This window comes from Emys orbicularis, chromosome 6, assembly GCF_028017835.1.
Source record: "Emys orbicularis isolate rEmyOrb1 chromosome 6, rEmyOrb1.hap1, whole genome shotgun sequence".
NCBI lineage: Eukaryota > Metazoa > Chordata > Testudines > Emydidae > Emys > Emys orbicularis.
Genome location: NC_088688.1, coordinates 122,265,464 through 122,287,896, shown reverse-complemented (window position 1 = coordinate 122,287,896; position 22,433 = coordinate 122,265,464). Strand labels below are relative to the sequence as shown.

The window sequence follows — 22,433 nt, the reverse complement described above, 5'->3', positions numbered from 1 at the left end:
TTTTAAATTCTGGCATAAATATATTAAAGCTGACAAAAAAAATCAGGGCAAGCTACATCACTTCCTCATACAAAAAATGTACAAAACATCAGCCTCTAACTAGACATAACATAATACTGGTCGTCACAGTTGGACATTTAGTAACTGTGTGTCTTGGAGCATTGTACTGAAGGGTAATAAAAATAGCTTCTCTTGCCATCTTCCAGCTCAGGTTACTTCAGTCATAGAGGCAGAGTGATTCTACAGAGAGGAAAATGAAAACACATGAAAGCTTTCAATACATTTTGATTAGGGTGTCTAGATATTTGAAAGGGCGGGGAAGAATCTGTATACTGACTCATCAGGAAATAGTCCCTCCATCTCTAAGAGCTTAAAAAGAAAAGATCACAGCAAAGGTATCATTGCTGATTTTTAACCCGGGCCAAGATTTCCAAAAGGGACTAGTGATTTTGGGTGCCTAACTTGAGACACTTTAAAGGGGCCTGGTTCTCAAAGTGCTGAGCACCCTCCCCTCCACCCCCTGAAAATCAGGCCCCACATTGGGCACTGCAGAATTGGGCTACCCACACTTACTGTGTGGCTCTTGAGAATCTTGGTGCCCGTCATATTCCTAATTTGGAATCTCTGGGGACTTCAGTAATAAATGCAACCCCAGGGAGAGTTCGCCCTTCCTTATGGACTGGACTAAGCTCTATCCATGGACGGGGGGAGGGATAGCTCAGTGGTTTGAGCATTGGCCTGCTAAACCCAGGGTTGTGAGTTCAATCCTTGAGGGGGCCATTTAGGGATCTGGGGCAAAAATCTGTCTGGGATTGGTCCTGCTTTGAGCAGGGGGTTGAACTAGATGATCTCCTGAGGTCCCTTCCAACCCTGATAGTCTATGATTCTAGGTGCCAGTGCAGCTACAAAGGAGCGTGACTCAAGATGCACTGGATGTAAATGTTGTCTAACAGTTCTGTCCTCAAGCATGCAGAGCTCTGCAGAAAATGGTCCAGCTGCCCATGCAAACCGTGCACATAGGGGGAAATGGGTAAAAGGGGGCATGTTGAGTCCTGCCCAGCTTGATGATCCTGTAGTGCTAGGCGAATTCATGTCAGGGGGCAAGGAAATATAATGTAGAGCTGACCCGTGTGTACGGGGAGACTTTGGCAAACCACTAAAGTGCCCAAAACCACTATGGCTTATTGTTAAAAGCAAGCTGTAGATTGGCCATTCAGCAATCTCAGCTTGACCAAGGCAGGAGGGGGGGGGACTTTTGGGGTGCCACAGAAAGGGCAGCTTGACCCCGTGTCCTTCCTGATAAGAATTGTGTTGAAGTTGCTGATACATGCATTTTAAAAGAGCAGGACGTGCCCAAGGAATGTCTATTGGGGTCTCAAGGCTGCAAACTCTGGAAAAACCCACACCTGGTTACTCAATAATCAGAAGGAACCTCTTGCTTGATCATTGAAACGGCTTACTTAACAAGGTTTCTTTAAGGGACATGTCATTCTATTACTAATGTATAAATAAGGGGGAAAAGCTTGAGATAGTTGGACTCGTTTGGGGACTCTTCTGGACTCTTTCTCTGGATACATCTTGCGGTCCCCACCAGCAGACGGAAGATTTGGCCACCAGAAGTCTGCCGCTGTGTCACTCGAAAGCCACACTCAGCTTTGGTAATTATCAAGGGTTGGGGGTGTTTTACTAATCTTGTTGCGGACGTGTGTAAGTGCTTGAGAGTAAGTAAAGTTTAGCTTTAAGTGAAAGCACTCTTGTGTTGTCCTGTTTGTGCCAGCCATCTATCGGTCGGACGGCCATGTCGCCCCTGATTTATTTCCTGACACCTCCTCGCACAGAGTAAAAGTTACCAAGAGCTTTGGGTTGAAAGAACCCTGGGTAACACATGCATAGAGGTGGAATAAATCCAGCATAGCAATGCACAGCCAGCAACAATCCAACAAAAAGATCAAGCAATGGAGAGGTGCATATTGTGCAGACACAGCCAGGGTAGACACACCCTCCCCTCACCGTACCGCTTTGAGGGGATGGGACATCCGTTTGGTAGGGCCATTCCATAACTACGGTACTTGGGGAGCGCAAAGGAAAATTAAGTGGGGCCATCTGCAGAAACCTGTGCAGTTGGGGGTGGATCCCTTTCCCACATTTGGAGAATTAGTGCAATAGGTAACCACTCGGATGGTAAACCATAATGTAAAACCCCACTCTGAGCCTACTCAGTGTAGGTGTTTTTACAGCCTGATCTAGAGCCCACCGAAGCAAATGGAAAGACGCTCATTGGCTTCATTGGGCTTTAGATCAGGCCTTTTGGCAATTCTTACACCTAGAAGGAAGCCTTTGGCCTCCTTTATTTATGCCACATATATCAAAAAGCCCCAGATATGTATCTGTATCTGAAAAGACAAAGCACTAATGTTTCCATATACACAGCGTATGCTTACCGGGCTGGTTTTCAGGGTTTTTTTTGACATAAAGTCAAAATTTCCCTGAGGAAAATCCCTCATTTGCTGTACATCCGTAATATCTGTACATAATTTCCGAATGCAGTGCCATTCTCTTAAGTACTACCGTTTCTTTACCAGGAACAATATGTAGGACACAACAGGTGAATTTTGAAGCAAAAACCTGTTACATTAGGCAGCCTGGAAGAAGTTAATCTAATAAACTGCAGCTTCTTCATGTTCCTAGTAATTACTGGGGGCAAAGTCTTCTTGGTTACACCGTACAAACAATGGAAGTGAAAAGGGGAGCATCAATGTAAATGCAGAAAAAAAATGCTCATCCTGCATTACTCAGTTGCAAACACGTAGGAAGTTTCTGTTTTTCTGCTGCTGAGTTAGAGAATGGTTTGCTAGTTGTTATTATTACGAAAGATGCTGAGCATCCCAATGGCCAATGAAGAGGGGGTGTGAGGGCTCAGGATCTGTCCCAGGATTAGGACCATTGTACAGCACATCTGAGTCTGTGTTCTGGATTACGTACATGAATGTCAGATTTAAGGGAAAGAGAGGCATTGTACGGAGAGAGTTCCAAAATGTAATGAGACGGAATTATCTACCTTCCTCCCCTAATTCTCTGCCCAAGCACACAAGGAAAGGGTGAAAGTTTATTCCCCAAGCAACATGAGTGAAGATTCATTGTCATTGATTGCATTTGCTAAATCCTGCCTCTTCAGCTGTAGATGTGTGTCTGTGGCATTTGAAGTCTACAAGGCTGGGACACAAGGGATATGTTAATAGATATGTATAATGGAACAAACTCATCTCTGGTATAACTCCATTGTCTTCGGTGGAGTTATACTGGGGATGAAATTGGCCCTACAATTGCGTGTTTACAGTGAGGTTAAAAGGTGCTTTTACTCAGCTATGCCTGACAATGTTTCTGATGACTGACTGTGACTGAGGGATTTACGATACCTGTGCACTCAGTGTCTCCAGGGGACTTTCCACTCTTGGAAAAGCCATGAGGGGCATCCCTCGGGGATCTTCAGGCTTCGGTTTAGAAGGAGCTCCATGTGTTCCTTTAAAGTTATGGACAACACACATTCCCTGCATGATGTGGAAAAAAGAGCTAAATCATCATATAACCTCCACCGGTAGGTATTAACTGGAACCTTTGCCTTCCAAGCATTAACTCGAAACAGCAAATTTGGGTCCTGAGCCAAATTCTTTCAAAGTTCTGGGTATGCCTGCAGAGGGATTTGATTCCAAACCATCCCCTTCTCAGAACTGGACTACGGGCAACGTGAATGACATAGCTGGGAGCAAGGGGCTCTTTCAGTAACCTAGCCTGTGTAATTGTTACCTGTGGATATGAACCATTCTTACTGTTATTTTATGATGGTCTAGAGAACAGAAGCCTTGATTATAATTGTGTTACTCTTTCAGAACCACTAACTGTAATTGGCACTGAACTCTACAGGCCAAATTTTGCATCAGGATATGTGATTCCCAGGCAAGTAAAATTTGCAACCTCCCATTCCATGAAAAGTGCAAGGATCACTCCTGGATGACACCAGGCTCAATTATTCACGGTTTAAAGCAAAGAACATGTCAGTCTCATGCCTAGTTAAGGACACACTTGCCCATTCCAGGCCTGAACTTTGCCTCCTCCCTGTGTGGTGCTTGCATTGCTGTTCGCAGGGGCTGCTGTATTTCTGAAAGGAGGTTTCACTGGAGTCACAGTGTTTCAGATCCGGCAGGTCACACAGCAGCACACCTGGGCAGTAACGCATGTTCATTGCTAAGCATTCAAAGGCAGAGGACTCTGGAGGTTTTGTGATTAATTTTAATTGGAACCGGGCACATTTCTCAATGCAAATACCTGAATTAGCTAACGAGGGAACAAGAAGTCTGAGGTCTCATCCAGAAAGATGCCATTCCTGGGCACTGTGAGCATTCCAGACCCATGGGCCTTTGATGGGGAGATCCCTGGCTGGCACTGTTGACTATCCCATGTCATCTCATGGGGGTGAAGAATCATCCCAAATCCCCAGTCTCAAGTGCCAGAGTGGGAGGGCTGGTCCACACTAACCCCCCACTTCGAACTAAGATACGCAACTTCAGCTACGTTATTCACATAGCTGAAGTCGAACTATCTTAGTTCGAACTTACCGCGGGTCCACACGCGGCAGGCAGGCTCCCCCGTCGACTCCGCGTACTCCTCTCGCGGAGCAGAAGTACTGGCGTCGACGGCGAGCACTTCTGGGATCGATCCGGGATCGATTTATCGCGTCTAGACAAGACGCGATAAATCGATCCTAGAAGATCGATTGCTTACCGCTGGACCCAGCGGTAAGTATAGACGTACCCAGAGATACACGTCTCCCAGATTGGCTCAGCTTTGAGCCTACCTGATTCTCCTCTCTGTTACACTTGTTTTAAGTCTGTGTGATTCCCCTGTAACAAAGTGGAAAACCAGGCTCTTTGTTTAGAGCCTTATACACTCAAAGTAAGATCTCAAATCCCACATCTGCCAAACAACAGACAGCCAACGAGGCTGTGAAGCATAGGTGCCATGACTCACATAGGCAGTAGCCTTAGGGAAACCATGCTGCCCTTTTTGCACCTGCTGCATTCTTCTGCATGCCAGAAGTGCTTTCCCAGGATGGCCTCAGAGTCGGCACTTTGCAGTGATTAAAATACCCGAAAACGTGTGTAGATACAAGTCTGATTTCATGTTTGGATTTATCTTCAGAGCAAATCCTATTACATTACACTAGAATTAGCAGTTACAGGGTGTGGGTTGAGTAATCAGCTGTGAAAGACAACTATAGTATTACCATGAGAATTTTTCTTTGACTTTAGATTGTCCTGAAATTGGGTGGGAGAGGACTAATTGGCTTACCAGAAACAACGCTACCGCGCTTCCCAAGATGAAGCCTGCAATCACATCCGAACAGTGGTTTCGATACTCGGAAACTCGATTTAGCCCGGTGAGGAAGGCAGCACAGAGGGTCCCCAGACACAGCACAGGCTTTGCTAGTCTGCTGCTCTTTGTTTTAATTGTGCTTGTGATGTACATCTGAAAACACAGCGCAAGCCACACATGAAAGGGCTCGGACAAACATACAGGTCATTTTTCATCTACGCATGTTGTGCCAAGCAGGAATGTGACAGATGTTCTGACTCTGGCACTCTCAGGGGGTTGTGTAGCTTAGGCCTTGGCTACACTTGGCAATTCACAGCGCTGCTGCGGCAGCGCTGTGAAGCGCGAGTGTAGTCGCGCCGCTAGCGCTGCGAGAGCTCTCTCGCAGCGCTGTAAGTACTCCACCTCTCCGAGGGGAGTAGCTTGCAGCGCTGCGAGCGAGCGTGCAGCGCTGCAGGCGCTGATTATACTGGCGCTTTACAGCGCTGCACTCGCTGCGCTCGGGGGGGGGGGGCGTTTTCACACCCCTGAGCGCAGCAAGTTGCAGCGCTGTACAGCGCCAGTGTAGCCAAGGCCAAAGAGAGGGGCCTCAGAAGGGAAAACAGATACTGCAGACACATGGCTTCAGCATGTCTAACATCCACTCAACTATAGCCAGCAATAGGGCAGTCAGGGCTGGTCTAAAAGGGCGCCGTTCCTTTGGCTACCAAAGTCGCACAAGAATTTGCACGTGTGCAGTTGAACACTTATATTGCATAGAGGCTATTGAATGTGTGCATGTGAGTCAGCGATTTGTGCATCTACCCAGCCAGATGCAAATCCCCAATTTTGGCAGACACATACCCGTGCAAAGTAGGCGCGCACGTGACCAAAACCAGACCCTGGGTGTTAAAAAGCAACCAATCACGCCCTTTTTCTTGCCATGGGCCTTTGTTTTGACTTTGGGACTTAATAAGTGACAGAAGTGGAGAAGAGTATGGGAGGGTTTGTTGTGGTTTTTAACAAAAGAGAACTCTGAAAATGTAATTACATGGTAAGAAGTTTTCCTGTGCTCAGAAATATCGGTTCAGTAAACTCCACAAGCTGTGTCAGCTCATTTTTTTAAGGGCATTTTTGACAAAGAAAATAAACGATGTGAGGAGCAATTAACAGCCATGCACTAATTTCAGAGCCTGTGATTACAGGACTAGCATGAATACAAGGATACTGTAACAACAAACAAAATTTGACAGCATAATGATAACCAAGTAAACACAATGGAATCCTCCTCAGTGATGGGTTAAGTGTGAATTTCTTTATGGCTTCCAAACATAGCTTGGCTTTGTTAAGCAAAGCAAACGCATCAAGTGTGCTATTATTTTGCTTGTCAAAAAGGTCTCCAGCAACAGATTTCTCTAGTGTGCCATAAACACTAGGCACTGCAGTGCCACTTCCAAGGGCGATGGGGACCAAGGGGCTTTTGTCCAGAGACTGGGATGATCAGGATGATCCAACTGTAATATTCATTGGTAAGTTATTACCTCATATGTAGTGCCCTATAGCTGCTAGCTTGTAAATGGACCTGAGCCACACATTATGGGCTTGATCAAGGGAAAGAGCCATCAGAGGGTTTGCAAATCCACAGACACACCTCGAGAAGCAGGAACGTTCCTTTGGTAGCTACTGTAAAATGCTGAGGGCTGGTCAAAACATTTCCATAATGGAAAACTGGGTTTTCACCAGAGTAAAAACATTTCATGGACGATGTCAGCTTTCCTTGAAAATTTTTTGTTTTTTTTTGTTGGAAAACCAACAATCCCCAATCTGAAAATACATTGATTTTCAGACAGTAGCTTTTGGTTGCTGAAAACTGAAAGGCAGACAGCACAACAAGAGCTGTGCAAATAACGGATGTGTCGTTTGCTGGCAATTCTGAAAAAATCAGAAAACTGTTTCAGGTCTAACCGAAAACAAATGTTATCAAATTTTCAGTGAATCGAAAAGTTGAAAAAAAATTGTTTCAGGACAAAGCAACATTGAGTATTTATTTTTTTGTAAATGCAAAATGTTAAAAGCAATTTCAAAATGCAATGTTTTGAACAAAACAAAGTATTTTGACTTTTTCGGACATTTATTTTCCAACATGGACAATTCAGTGAAACAGATGTGAATTTGTGACATGTTTTGATGTCACCAAATCTCATTTTTGGCCCGAAAAAAGTTTTGTCTGAAAAATTTCACAAATAAAGCCCTAATCAGAGCTTTATTACACATATAAGCTGTGATATAAAGTTACAGCTTTTTGCTCTGATCAATTAATTGTGTATCTTCAAATTACAAGCCTCCGAGAGTTGTAAAGTTTTTTTTCAAAGGCAAAATACACACGAAGCCAGCCTCTATCTACAGCACAAATTTACAGTAAGTGCTATAAAATTACAGATGATGAGTAAGGGTCAAGGAGGGACACTAGGGGGTACTCTGGATCCACTGCTGGATGGGTAAATTGGAATGAACCTAACTATTGTTACAAAGTGCCAAGTCATTATAAGGTTTTCTATGGAAAACAATGGAGAACATGATATCAAAATAAAGCATGGTTGTATGAATAGTTACACCAATTCTATTCTCCTTCCTATCTCTGTCTTGAAAGAATAGTTCAAAGTACACCGCTACCTCAATATAACGCGACCCGATATAACACGAATTCGGATATAACGCGGTAAAGCAGTGCTCCGGGGGGGGGGGGGGGGGCGGGGCTGCGCACTCCAGTGGCTCAAAGCAAGTTCAATATAACGCGGTTTCACCTATAACGCGGTAAGATTTTTTGGCTCCCAAGGACAGCGTTATATCGAGGTAGAGGTGTATCAACTGGGACTCAAAACTGGAGTCTGTGAGCAGTGTTTTTCCCTTCACCTGACCCAAGTTCTGCCACAGTGATTTTAGAATGTCCTAGTGAACATAACAGTTGAAAGTAACAGTCCAGCCCTAGTGTGATAACTGCCAATTCTATATGGCAGAAAACATTCATTCACACTCGTTTTCTGGGAGCAGGAGAAGACTAGTGTATTATTCACATGGGAAAATGACAGGACATTACAGATGGGACAGGCTATTGATGCTCTGCATTTAATAAAATCAAGGCCCCAAAGTCTAAACATGTAAAAGATGCACGTTTTTTACAGTGAGAACAGATTGTCAAAGGAAGTGGTAACTTCTCCAGAAGGCTTTAAATCTTTAAAGACTCAATATTTTCCTAAAAGACCAGCTCTAGTTCATCCGCACATTATGGATACCTGATGCAGGACTCACTGGGTGGAATTCCACAGCCTCCATTACACAGGAGGTGAGATAGATGATCATAGTGTTCCCTCCTGGCCATAAGATCTATGAATTCTCTGGAGCTTTTTGAAGCTCTACCATTAGTGATGTTTTTTCAGGGTTCACACAACATGTCCGTCCCCCCCGTCCTCCCCACCCGCGCTTAACATAGGGGGAGGTTTTCAAAAGCATCTGAGTGATTTAGGAGTGCAAGTGGCAATCTGAGCCAGTCGGACTTGTGCTCCTAAAACCCTTAGAAGCTTTTGAAAAATCTCCTTTTTACACTGTTGTTTTTCAAGAGCAATTTTGATTTTAAATATTAAAAACATGTATTGGATTTTTTTTACGGGGTGCAAATAGAAAAAGAGGAGGGAAAAAAGGGAAAAGAGAGCAAGAGATCTCATCTTAACACACACACAGCAAAAGGTATCTGTGATTCAATTACAAATTTATACATTAGGACACATATTTGCAGTTATGAAAATTGTACTTCTCTCATTCATTTTTCAGCCAAAAATCATTAACAGGACTCCGTATACTCATAAATATTTCCACTCTATTATTTTTCCACAGGAAATTTAATTAAAAGCATGTATTTCTAACTAAATGGAAGCCTGTGCAATGTAAAATCAAATGACTTTTTTGAAACCAATTCTTGCCCTGCTTCTGGGGGACTAAAATAAAGATGAATGTAGCAGCCCAGGAATGATGTTTTGCCAGTGAAAAAAGCAACTCAGAAACTCAAACATTTCCAGCTCTGACTTAAATCTAGAACCAGTCCTTCTTTCAGTGGGTTCTAAATTTGGCAAAACAGATTCTTCTACCCCTGCTTGGAAGGCGCAAAATCTTCCGTCCCTTACCCCCAAAATATGATTGGAGTCAGTGTGTCTGGATTACGCAAGGGCTGCGGGAATTGGGTTTTTGCTGGTTCATAACCTGTTTGGCATCAGTCAATAAAGCACTGATTTTAAAATAATGATGCAAAAATATTGCACAACTGGTGCAAATCCTCAGCCCAATTAGCTGGGCCTGGTACTGAGCTGACACGTAATTCTGCACTCCAGGGAGTTGGAGGAGAGGAATCTGCAAAGGATATTCTAGTTTAATGACTGAAGTAGGCTCCCTGGCCCCATGTGTGCCTCCCATTGATGTCTGAAGGAGGACAGGAAGACTCACACAGAGCTCTACTCTTCCCCAACCTACTCATACGCCGTCCCCTCAATTATTTTTGTTTGGTGGTTAGAATCCAACTTAGTTCATTGCGTGTTAGGCTCTGTTGTAATAATTGGGCCTTGCATGAGGTCAATTGTGAAAGGGAGCGAAAGTTCATAAAAATGTCACAACAATGTAGAACAATAAACGTGCATGGGAAATGGTGCAAAAGGGAGACAAAAAGACTAGGTTAGTTCAAATAAAAAGGCCTACTGATATAACTCAAGGACTGTCTTAAAATCATGCCTGGTAAACACAAGAAGTGTGGGACCAGATATCAGTGAACCAAACTTGGTGTGCTGGAAATTAGACCTAACTGGTGGGCAAAATAATGAGGATTCCACCCATCCCTCCCTTTCAGGGGACTTTAAAAAAACAGACTTTAGGGGGAAAATATGGATGGACACTACTGTGATGCTGGCTGACTGAAAGCAGGGGATGCGAACGCTGGCTGACTGAAACATGAAAGAAAGGGAAGGAGCGAGCTTCCTACTCATGGCTGCCACCCCCACCATCTCCTGGGACCCTGGGCCTTCTTCATCCTCATCCTAAGAGATGGCCTCACCAGACCAGGCCAGAGAGAGAAACCCAGATAACTTCACCACCTCCATCGGCTTCAGCTCATGTTAACACCAATGACTGTTTGGGCCCAAATAGTCCATCTAAATTAATGCAGCTGGTCACCAGCCCCCACCCTTTTTTATAGGCTTTACCGCAAGCAGGAAAACATTTCCAACACGCTGTGTGGCAAAATGATTAAGTACAACTGGGCTTGAATATAATTCCTAAAGGACCTTGGACAATATAAACATGAGTGTAATGTAAACCATTCCCTTTTGTGGCTATAAAAGTATGTCCATGTTAAGAGTTTGCAGGCAGGCTACTCCCAAATTACAGCATCTTCAGGACTAGATGATGTCTGTAGGCACAGCCCTGAGCGCAGGATGGTATTACCCTTTCCGTGGAGTCTTGGTCCTCAGAGGAGCCGGGGGTAGCGCAGGCAAGGAGGAGAACCGGGTAGCGTGGCTCTAAAGGCATTGTTCTGGGGGCAGGGCTGTCAGTGACAGAGTCAGTGGAGAGGTGTGCAGCCTGCATCTCAAAGCAAGTAGCCAAAAAACCTGCTGCTCCCAAAAGGGTATGTCTACACTGCAATTAAACACCCGCAGCTGGCCTATATCAGCTGACTCAGGATTGTGGGGCTCAGCCTATGGGGCTTTACAATTGGGGTGTAGATGTTTGGGCTTGAACTGGACCCCTCGAGTGGGGAGGGTCCTAGATTCTGGGATCCAACCCAAGTCCCAGTGTCCACACTACAATTTTATAGTCCCACGAGCCTGAGTCAGCTGACACAGGCCAGCCACGGGTGTTTACTTGCAGTATAGAATCTTTGGGTATGTCTATCTACCAGGAGCCTATTTTCATGCATTACTGTTACTAATCATTTGTGGTAGTGCTCACGATGAGCCAGACACCTTCCAAACACCTAAAGGCAACCCCCGCTGAAAGGAACTCACAATTTAAAGACATAAGTCAGGGGAATAACAATAAGCATCTTAGACACAATTTATATTGCTCTAAACTATACACTTTTGCAGGTATAGCTGTGTCAGTCGGGGTGTGAAGAGGTGTGATCCCTGACCAACACAGCGGTGCCAACAGAAACACCTAGTGTAGACACAGTTATACTGGAAATACTGTACTTTTGCTGGGATAGCTTATTTCACTCAGGGCATGTCTACATTACACGCTGGATCGATGGGCAGCGATCAATCTAGTGGGGGTCGATTTATCGCATCTAGTCTAGACGCGATAAATCGACCCCTGAGTGCTCTACCGTCGACTCCGGTACTCCACCAGGGCGAGAAGCGTAGGCGGAGTTGACGGGGAAGCGTCAGCCATCGACTTACCACAGTCAAGACACCGCGGTAAGTAGATCTAAGTACGTTGACTTCAGCTACGTTATTCATGTAGCTGAAGTTGCATAACTTAGATCGATCCCCCCCAGTGTAGACCAGGCCTTAGGATGGAGTGGGTGTGGGTTGGAAGTGCAGTTTTGCTGGTATAGCTCCGCCCACACTAGGAGCACTTTTTGCCAGTAAAGTGCACTAGTATTCCTAGTGAAGTAAAGAGCTCCTAATCTGGTGACGTTTCCAGGCTAGCTAAGTTAATGCTTTTGTGTCACTTTTATAGTTCATGTGACACACAAGAAAAATATGCAACAAACAAAACAGCAACGGCCTTGTCTTTCCCACTCTAAATATAATTAGTGGCCTTTAAGTCTCATTCATCAGCTAACAAAGTACATTTAAAACATTCAGCGTTAGTACGTTGAAACCCTGCATTTGCTGCTACGCCAAGGAGAGAGAACAACTTTCTTGGGCCCAATCCTGCTGTCTTCAAGCCAGATTCTGCCACTCTTATGTTGAGTGGTACCTAACTTCCTGAACAGTCTCATTCATTTTGGGGAGCCTGCTTGTGGATCAAGATGCTACTCAACCTGAGGCAGAATCTAGTCCATTGCAATGAATGGCAAAACTACCAGTGTCTTCAATACTGTTATAACCCTTACTGTATCACTTAAATAGCCCTACACAAACTGCAACTAGTCTTGTATCACACTACAATGTTATAAGGTTGCCAGAGAAAACAAAGGTGGATGATATTTTTAGAGGGGCTTTTACAGACATTGAATATTCCCCATATGGCAGAAAAGCACTATCACCTTTAAACTGTACTGTACCTTTAAACTGACCTTTATTATGCTGGCAAAATTGTAACACTGCCTTTAATGGGACCTTTGCTTGCAAGAGGAGTTTACGCCTAACAGGGGATTAAAATTCAGCCTAAGACTCCCCCCAAAATAGTAACACTTAGCACTCGCTATTGTACGGACACTAAGGAATAGTAACGAGCTTCCCTGTGAGGTAGGTATTATCATCACCGTTTTACAAGTCAGGAAACTGAGGCAGGGAAGTGCGGTGACACATCCTAGGCCACATAAAGTCAGTGGCCTAGCCGGGATTAGAACTGACGATCTCCTAACTGCCAAGCTGGCCCTCATGCCTCCAGATAAGACTGCCCCCTCACTGGGAAAGCCATGGGCGTTGCACTTGTTTACACCAGGGCTGAATTTGGCCCAGAAAAGCCATTGACCCCACGAAAAAAAGAAGGGCTCTTCCCCATACAGCACAGACAAAAGAAAAATATAGATGAGATTTAAATGAGACAGGGTCGCTATAGCAACTGAAGCCCATCATGGGAACTGGCAAACAGCACATGCACTCACCGTGGCGTAAAGGGCTGAGTAAATGCTCAAAGCAGCATGTTTGGATGGAAAGGATCTCCTTGCCTCTTCAATCACCTCCAGGTCCCCGGTGCAGATATTCCCATTGTTTATGAACTGATGGTGAGCCCGGCAGTCGCTCCCCGTGTAGTTGGGTTTACACACCGTCAGGAAGTAAGGAGCCAAGTTCCCGGTCACTACCTGGCCAGCATTTACAAATATGTCAGTGGCAAAAAGTCCAAATGCAAACACCCCTGTGAAAAGGTTAAAAATAATCATTATTCACAAATGTTTAAAACATTCCTGGAGCAGGAGACAAATAGAAGTAATGAGAGACAGAGGCCAAACCCTGCAGTCCTTACTCAGGCAAAACTCCCATTGATGTCAACTGGAGTCTTGCCTAAGACCCTGATTCAGGAAAGCACTTAAGTGTCTGCTTAACTTTAAGCATGTGCTTAACTCCCAGTCAGTCCCATTGACTTCAATGGGAAATAAGCACAAGCTTAAAGTTAAGCAGACACTTTAGTGCTTTCTGAATCAAGGCTTAAGCGATGACTGTGCGAGGACTTTGGGATTTCACCGGAAAACATCAAATCAAAATAATTCTCATAAAGTTTTCCTGATGCCAAAGACCCTGACCCTGTAATGTCCTATGCATGTGCTAACCTATAAGTATATGAGTAGCTAGGACCAGTCGTGTGCTTAAAGTTAAGCATTATGTAAATGTTTACAGGACTGGGACCGAAGACTGGCAGAAAACTGTCCCCCACTGTAACGCAAGAGGCTAAGGAAGCAATCTTAAAAAGACACTATCAGATTATTGAGCCCCAAAATTTGATTTATCAGGGAAGGAATGTCCTCTGGATTCCAAATATCCACCAATCTGATGCTGAGAAATTTATATTCTGATCCAGCAGCACTGACCATCTCCCACAGGCCAGATTCTGCCATCTTCACTTAAGGTGAACAGTATCTTACTCCTTGAGTACATACTGCGGCACATACTGCGGCTCCCAGGAAGCAGCCACCAGATCCCTGCAGCCCCTAGGTGCATGGACAGCCAGGGAGGCTCTGTGCACTGCCTTCGCATCCACAGGCGCTGCCCCCGCAGCTCCCATTGGTAGTGGTTCCCAGCCAATGGGAGCTGCAGAGCCGGCACTCGGGCGGAGGCGGCGCACAGAGCCTTCCTGGCTGCCCATGTACCTAAGGGCTGCAGGGACCTGGCAGCCGCTTCTGGGATCCACGTGGAGCTAGGGCAGGCAGGCTGCTCTGCCGACCGAACTTTTAACGACCCAATTGGCAGTGCTGACCAGAGCCGCCAGGGTCCCTTTTCGACCAGGTGTTCCGGTCGAAAACCGGACGCCTGGCAGCCCTACACCTTGGGAAACATGAGCAGAATCTGTGCTCATGTGACCAGTAACACTGATGTCAACGGGAGCTCCACTTATAGCGCACAGGCGGGGGGGATAGCAGAATGCACACATGTTAAACAGCCGCTCTTTCCAGACCCACGCTAGCATCAGTGTAAATCGGTCCTGCAAGCCTTCCATGCTCCAAGCTCCCAATGACTTTAATAGGAGTTTGATGTTTGCATGGCTGCAGTACGGGGCCCCGTCAATGGTGAACATTCATAAACAAGGAGGTAAGGGAAGGCCCAGCTTACTGGCTTGTGCTCTGTGCACAGCATATACATTGGGGGTGAGGATGAAGGACAATCAATAAAAAGACGGCAGTGGCAGTGCATTGTAGCAGGTTACCCTAACAACCTGTTTTATAAGAACACCCTGCACCTCTATGGTACTTCCCATCCAAAGACCTCAAAGTGCTTTACCAACATTAACAAATTTACCCCCACTCCACTCCTGTACAGCAGCTACTATTCTTCCCATTTGACTTATGGGATAGGGAAACCGAAGCACAATTTTCAAATGTGTCCAGTTAATTTTGGCTGCTTTGATTTTTGAGGTGTCCCACTGAAGACAATCTGAATCTTATTTTCAGTCACCCACGACTCCAGCCAAGGTCAGTGGGAACCGTGGGTGCTCAGCACCTCTGAAAATCAATCCCTCGCTGTCTCAACCTGGACACCAAAGTTGATGGACAGTTTTAAAAACACGACCTGAATTCCTTGCTTAAGGCCACGTGGAAAACTTGTGGCAGAGCTGGGAGCAGAATCCAAATCTAGAACTGGGACTGGAACACAGGTCTGTGCTTTAACGCCAATATCCTCCTTCCTCCCTTTCACACGTAAAATCATTTTAACATAAATTATATAGGTATTAATCATTTATATGAATGTACCCCTATGTCTTGGCCGTATTCCAAAACGGGTAACTCTAAGCGCCTGTTGTAGTTTAAATTTAAAACCGTATTCTTTCCCCCCCCCTTCTTGTCCTAAACTATGGAGTAATGTTGCTGAGTGCTGCTAAACAGCTGCTGTCTTCCACTCTAGAGATGACTGCATTTCAGTGGTGGGTAACGTCATCCTTATGAATCCCTTACCTAGTTCACAGAGTTGTTGTCAGACTAAATTAATGAACGTTTGTAAAATGTTTTGAAATCCTTGGATGACAGACACTGTCTTAGTGTATTATTAAGTATTATTATCATCATGTTTTCAATGTTAGAATAGAATAGAACAGGGGTTGGCAACCTTTCAGAAGTGGTGTGCCGAGTCTTCATTTATTCACTCTAATTTAAGGTTCTGCGTGCCAATAATACATTAACGTTTTTAGAAGGTCTCTTTCTATAAGTCTATAATATATAACTAAACTACTGTTGTAGGTAAAGTAAATAAGATTTTTAAAATGTTTAAGAAGCTTCATTTAAAATTAAATTAAAATGCAGAGCCTCCCGGACCTGTGGCCAGGACCCGGGCAGTGTGAGTGCCACTGAAAATCAGCTCGTGAGCCACCTTTGGCACGCATGCCATAGGTTGCCTACCCCTGGAATAGAATGATCATTTATTATTTAAAAGTAATTTATGTTAACAAAGTATTAATTATTATAATAGTACAGATAAGTTAGCGTACTTTAAAGTGTTACCCATTAACCATGCTGCAAATGACTGATATGAAAATTTAGATAAAATGTTCCACAGAATCAACTATATAAAACAAAGTAAAATAGTCAGAATTGCAGAGTGGCCTTATGTTATATGGATCAAAGTATCCTGCCTATAATACACAAGAAGCAGAACATCATGGTTACAGTATTGCCAACCCTATGCATTCATAAACCATGAATCAAGCTCCCCAAAATCATCAGATTGGCCTAAAATCATGAGATTTTGAAATAAGAAACGTTGGGTCTTTTAAATTTGCTTTCTGGTTCTGAAGCTTTGAGGGGTCATATTTTCAAGTTTTTCTGCACCACCACGACAGTAAGATTTTTTTTTTTGTAAAGTAAGAAAGCTGAGATTCTCAGGTATTCACATAAAATCAGAATCTGGAGCTTCAAGAAAAACACCTAATCTCTTGATGAAATCCCAAAAGCTGGAAACACTATGGTTACGTTTATTTCACTGGTAAGCTGTGTATTTTTTTGCTATATTCAGAGTGATAGACATCCCAAACAGTGACATAAGTAAGAAGCCAGCAGTACAATTCACTGAACAGCTCTTTTCATAAAATTAACGAGGATCAAAGCAAACTGCCATAGATACAGTAATCCATCACGTAATAACAGACCGACAATAGAAGGGAAGTAATTGACGGAGTAACATATACCCAATTTACTCAGGGAGCGTCTATGTAGGGATATTTATACTGGCATAGCTACTCCAGTGCAAACCCCTAGCATATGTTGTACCGATGTAAAATGCGGCTTGTACCAGTGTAACTCACCCAGGGAGTTTGTACCAGCATAGCTATGTTGGTGTACAAATATCTGTCTTAGGCTCTTACATGGTCCCCAGTACCATGGTAGCTGAGGGGTGTGTGTGTGCATGTGTGTGTGTGTGTATTTATCCTCACGACATCTCTGTGCGGTAGGGAGGGATAGCTCAGTGGTTTGAGCATTGGCCTGCTAAACCCAGGGTTGTGAGTTCAATCCGTGAGGGGGCCATTTAGGGATCTGGGGCAAAATCAGTGCTTGGTCCTGCTAGTGAAGGCAGGGGGCTGGACTCGATGACCTTTCAGGGTCCCTTCCAGCTCTATGAGATAGGCATATCTCCATATATCAAGCAACATAGACTGGCCTTTGGGGCAAAATATGCCAAGGCAGTGGGGGAGGGACACTCTTATTTGTCTGTAAAGTACCATGCATATCCGTAATGCTGTATAAATAACCAAACAGCAATAATAAAGAATGGGCTGTGCGCAAGGAGCTAAGGGGGGGGGGGGGGGACAAGAACACAGCCCAGCCCCAATGTGGCTGCCAGGCCACTCAGTGCCAGGGTTCTTAGCCACTGGATTCACATAAGGATGGAGCCAGTTAATCCTTCTGGAAAAGGGGAAAATCCCCAGATACAATCACACTGCTTGCTTGACTCCACACCTCCCTGAACTGCTGCAGGCCTTGTATTGTTGGGAGGGCAGTGGGAGGATCCTCCATGCTGGATGGAAAGTCATCCCCATGAGGGCTTTGCCACATACTGGAGTAGGGAAAGGGCTGCATGAGTATAATACAATGGCTGGCTCTGGGCTGCAGAAGGGGGCATGTTCTCAGATTTATGCACTCTAGGTTTGATGCGAAAGATTTTGTGGGTTTTCATAGAACACATACAAACACCGCCATCAAGCAGCTACCACAGTCAAGCCAGGTGCCATCTGGGGTGGAAAAGCTTGACCAGAGGTCAGAAGTCTTGATGCAAGAGAGAATGGGGCAACAAACTGGTATTAAAATATACCCTCTGTAGCCTGGCCCTTTTAACCTCCCCGCGCCAGACCCACACATGCACTGGAACTCTGTTCACTCAATTTGGTGGCGAGGGTACAGGTGACTTTCTGCCACCTTTCTGTCTCCCACCCCTAAATCCCAGGGGTATCCAGGAGCTAGTTTCACTCCCAGCATAGGTTAGAGCAGTTTCAGGGCCATTATAACTTGTAACTTGGAGGAATGCACTCCAGAACTTGCAACCTGGAGTGCATTCCTCCAACCCAGGGGTTCTCAAACTGGGAGTCGGGACCCCTCAGGGGGTCGCGAGGTTATTATATGGGGGGTCGCGAGCTGTCAGCCTCCACCCCAAACCCCGCTTTGCCTCCAGCATTTATAATGGTGCTAAATATATAAAAAAGTGTTTTTAATTTATAAGGGGGGGTCGCACTCCCTTGCTATTTGAAAGTGGTCACCAGTACAGAAGTTAGAGAACCACTGCTCCAACCTAAGGCAGCTGGAGGACAGCATGCTCCAGTCACGCGGTGTCCCCACCCAGCACATGCCCAGAATGCCTGTTACGCTAGGGGGCCAGAAGCAGGTGGCATAGAGCCAGTTATGCTGGCTTCACCCCATCTAGGGATTCCCTGGCATAAGGGGGTGGTGGGGAGGGGAGCTGAGGATCTGGCCAAGAATCTTCTTGTATTTTAAAGGGGATGGGCTGGAGGAGGGGCTTCCTGTCCCCTTATTCCCCTTTATCCACCAGCGAGGGGCCAGGTCTTGGTCTCACTGACATCAAGAGAAGTTGCATCAACGGTATCAATAGAAACATGCTCAGGTCCTTAAATCCTGATTAAAAAGAATTCATTGCACCAAATTCTTCCCTGGTGCAACAATACTGACTCCAATGGTGTTACACCAGAGGCGAATGTGACCCCTTTTGTTTTAGGTCTAAAAATATGAAGGCTGAATTATCAGTAAATTCCAGCTCTTGTGTTCTGTGAACCAAACTGGGGTGGGGAGGGGGGGGAAGAGTGTCTGCTATGATTATTTTTAATTACTGATCACCACACGTGTACTTGGCCCTGTGCAATACAGGAGAAAAACTCAATCCTTGCTCCATGGACATTACAAATGAACTAGTCAGGTAAAAGCTGAGACACTTAGTGCCAGGTGTTCAAAAGCCCACGTGCAAAAATGCACATGGACTTTTGCAAATCTGGCCTATACGATGACATGAAGAGGTCCACTCTCAAAGCAGTGCAGATATCCTCCCTTCTGGGGCAGCGTAGGGAGAGGGGGAGACTGCCACCTGCGAGGTGGGTGGCAGGGGGGACGCAGGCCCTCCCACTCCACTGCGTCCCAGCCCGGGGCCCTAACAGCGGCAGAAGACCCGCTGCGGTGTCAGTGGGGATCCTGACCGCAACACACTGACATGGGCTCTGGCAGTGCTGCCGCCAGACTCGGGTCGGCTGCTCCAGGGCTACTTCCTACCTCCCCCTCTAGAGGTACCTGGGTCCGGACGGCATCCCCCACAGGGTCACACACTATAGGCTCCTCGGGGTAGCTGGCGAGCAGTTGGTTTGGCAGCTCCTCGGGGTAACTGGGGCACACGGTAGGCCTGGCAGTTCCTCAGGGTAATGGGCGAGCGGTAGGCTTGGTAGCGTCTCTGGGCTCGGGCTAGCATCAGGCGTTGGCTGGTCTGGCCAGTCCTTGGGTCGGCTGCCGATCGCCGTGGTCTCCCCACCGGGAGCTACGCCACAAGCGTCTGGTCGCTCCGGTGGCTGAGCTTCAAGTGAGCTCTGGGCTTTTATACTTCCTGTCCTGCGCCTTGACCTGTGAAGGGGGGGGGGGGGGGCGCGCAGGGTTTGCTGGCTCCGCCCACTTTGGTGTCCAGGGAGACTTGTCCCCCTCCGGGGCGGCGGGGAGCCAGACCGCCTCGCTACAGGCAGCGTGCAAAGGGGTTCCAAGGCTTTGCAGAGTGAGTTTTAAGACCTGTCAAGTATCAGGGGGTCGCCGTGTTAGTCTGTATCTACAAAAACAACAAGGAGTCCGGTGGCACCTTAAAGACTAACCGATTTATTTGGGCATAAGCTTTCGTGGGTAAAAACCTAACTTCTTCAGATGCATGTTTTTTTAAGACCTGGATTTTGATCAGTGCTCTCGTCGTACAGTAAATGCAAGTTGGCCTGTTTTCCGCTTCCAAAGGCGGCAGCACTAAGGATACAGCAGGTCAGGCTACGGCTGAAACCTTTATCAGGCTTTTATTGTGATGTATATTGATCACTGTCATTCCCGTTTTGCAGCTCTGCCCAACTGTGCTCTATGAAAATTACAGCTATGCACAGCAATGAATTCAGCTGGCTGGGTTTTAACCCTTACAGAGAATACTGCTCACATGTCAGACATTCTCCGAATACTTCCAGATGGCTTTCGGGCTCACTCATAATTGACTTTAAGGTTTGAACACTAGTGTACATGAATATCGAGGGTCCAGTCCCCTGATAGCTTTTATATCTGGGGAATCTATGTGTCTCCACAAAGTCACTTCATGATTTTGCCTAAAGTAGCTAAAGTAACTGACCACAGCACAGGAATTCAGAGACTAGGCTGACATCTTTTTAAATGCGAGACAAGGTGGGTGAGGTGATATCTCTTACTGGATCCCCTTCTGCTGGCGAAAGAGACAAGCTTCTGAGCGACACAGAGCTTTTCTTTTTTAAAGGCACAGGAATCACAACTGAAAGCCCTACCGTGAAGGTTACAAGCCACAGCTCTTTAGCGGGAGCTCTGCGGAAGTCAATGGTGACATGCCAGAGTAAGTCTGATGGAAGCGAGAGGTGAATCGGGTCCTGTGAATTCACACCTGTTCCCAGATCCATCAACAAGGCTGTGACCATCTCCTCGCGGCTTGGAAGGGGCTGCTCCAGAACAATGCAAGGTGTGCCCTCTGCATTGGGACTGACCCCATTTATAATATTTTCAGTGCCCCTTGGCCCAGAGAACCAGGGACTGAGCTCCCTTCCCAAATTCAGGATAAAACGATACAGGATGGCAGTGCCCAAGCCAGAGGGCACAAGCTGATCCCTGAGATAAGGAAACGACGCTTCCAAAAGACAGCAATGTGCTATTAGATATACAGCAAAGTGGAACACACACAAAGGGCCTTATTCTCAGTTATACTAAGGCCCCTATAACCTGCTCAGGGAGCAGAAACAGTCCCTGAAAATATTCCCTGCCAGGGGGACTCCCTGGCCAGCAGAGAGCTGGCATAAGGGCTCTATACAGGCCTTGCTCCCAGCTTGTCATGGGCAGCCACTGTGGCTGGAAAGCACTGTGCTATGTCTATTCTCTCTTTCCCAGGGCCGCTAGAGGTCCACGGGAAGCAGAGAGTACATTAGAGCCACCCTGAGACTGCTCTAATTTACACCAGGGGCTTAAGGCTACCTTCTGCTTTTAGCCTCCTGCTTCCCCCAACCAAGCCTGGAGATGGAGGAACTGAGAATCAGGACTGACATGACTTACAAATGTTTCCTCCACTGCTGACATCTTCCCCACAAATCAGCTCGATTTCTCTCCTCTCATTGAGATCTGATGCCTACAGCCCCCTACACCTGTTTCCCCCCCCCCCAATGACTCCCTCCTCAACCCTTTCCTCCCCCAGATCTCTCTGACTCTAATACGTCAGCAGGTAGCAGACTCCATGGAAACGCTCGGCGGCACGGATACTTGATGGTAACTATAAATGGCATTTCTTAAAAAAAGCTGCCTGTGAGTAGTAAAAAAGCAGCTGACAAGCAGGGGGAGGAGAAGAGTGGGAGGCGAGTGGCTGGAGAATCAGGAGCAGAAGCCCTTTATTACAGAAAAAACATGAAGCCCTGTAAGTAAAGTGACAGAGAAACAGTGCGTTGAAGGGTGTGCAGGACATCAGAAGCGCTGCTCCTGCAAGTTACATATCCAGGTCTCCTGTAAGGCACATTTCCTTAAAGCCCACAGTGGACTCACTGTACTTGTCATGTTCAATTTCATCTGCCATAGAAAAGTGATATCATCATATGGCTCCTGAAAAGTACATAGAATTCAATTATAGGGAGTCCGGCAGGATTCTGAGTGTCAGAGGAAAGCTGATCCTCAGTCTGTCTTTGGAGACTTTGCGGTCCTCTAGCCAGCCGCTACCCAAGCATAAAGCCACCAGCTTACAATTTAATTCTAAGTGTTCTGCTGAGGGATCCAGGTAACATCATAATAGCTAGCTCTCACACAACACTTCTCATCCATAGTACTTTACAAAAAAGGTTACTATCATTATCCCCAGTTTAGCGATGGGGGAAACTGAGGCACGGAGCAAACAGACTTGCCCAAGGTCACCCAACAGGCCAGGTGCAGAGCAGGGACGAGGACCCAGGCCTCCTGAGTCCAGGTTTAGTGCTTCACCCGCAAAGCCACACTCCTTTATAGA

General features: G+C 46.0%; 1 protein-coding gene across 1 annotated transcript in view; it reads right to left on the bottom strand.

Annotated features, from left to right (window-relative positions):
* Positions 1-207: 207 nt before the first annotated feature.
* Positions 208-22,433, bottom strand: part of PLPPR1 (phospholipid phosphatase related 1) — a 116,453-nt gene continuing 94,227 nt past the window's right edge. Inside the window, exons 4-7 of the mRNA XM_065406745.1 lie at positions 13,163-13,413; positions 5,347-5,523; positions 3,417-3,548; positions 208-240 (exon numbers count right to left, since the gene is read on the bottom strand). Coding sequence (XP_065262817.1) covers positions 208-240; positions 3,417-3,548; positions 5,347-5,523; positions 13,163-13,413 — 593 coding nt within the window. The remainder of the gene's footprint in view (positions 241-3,416; positions 3,549-5,346; positions 5,524-13,162; positions 13,414-22,433) is intronic.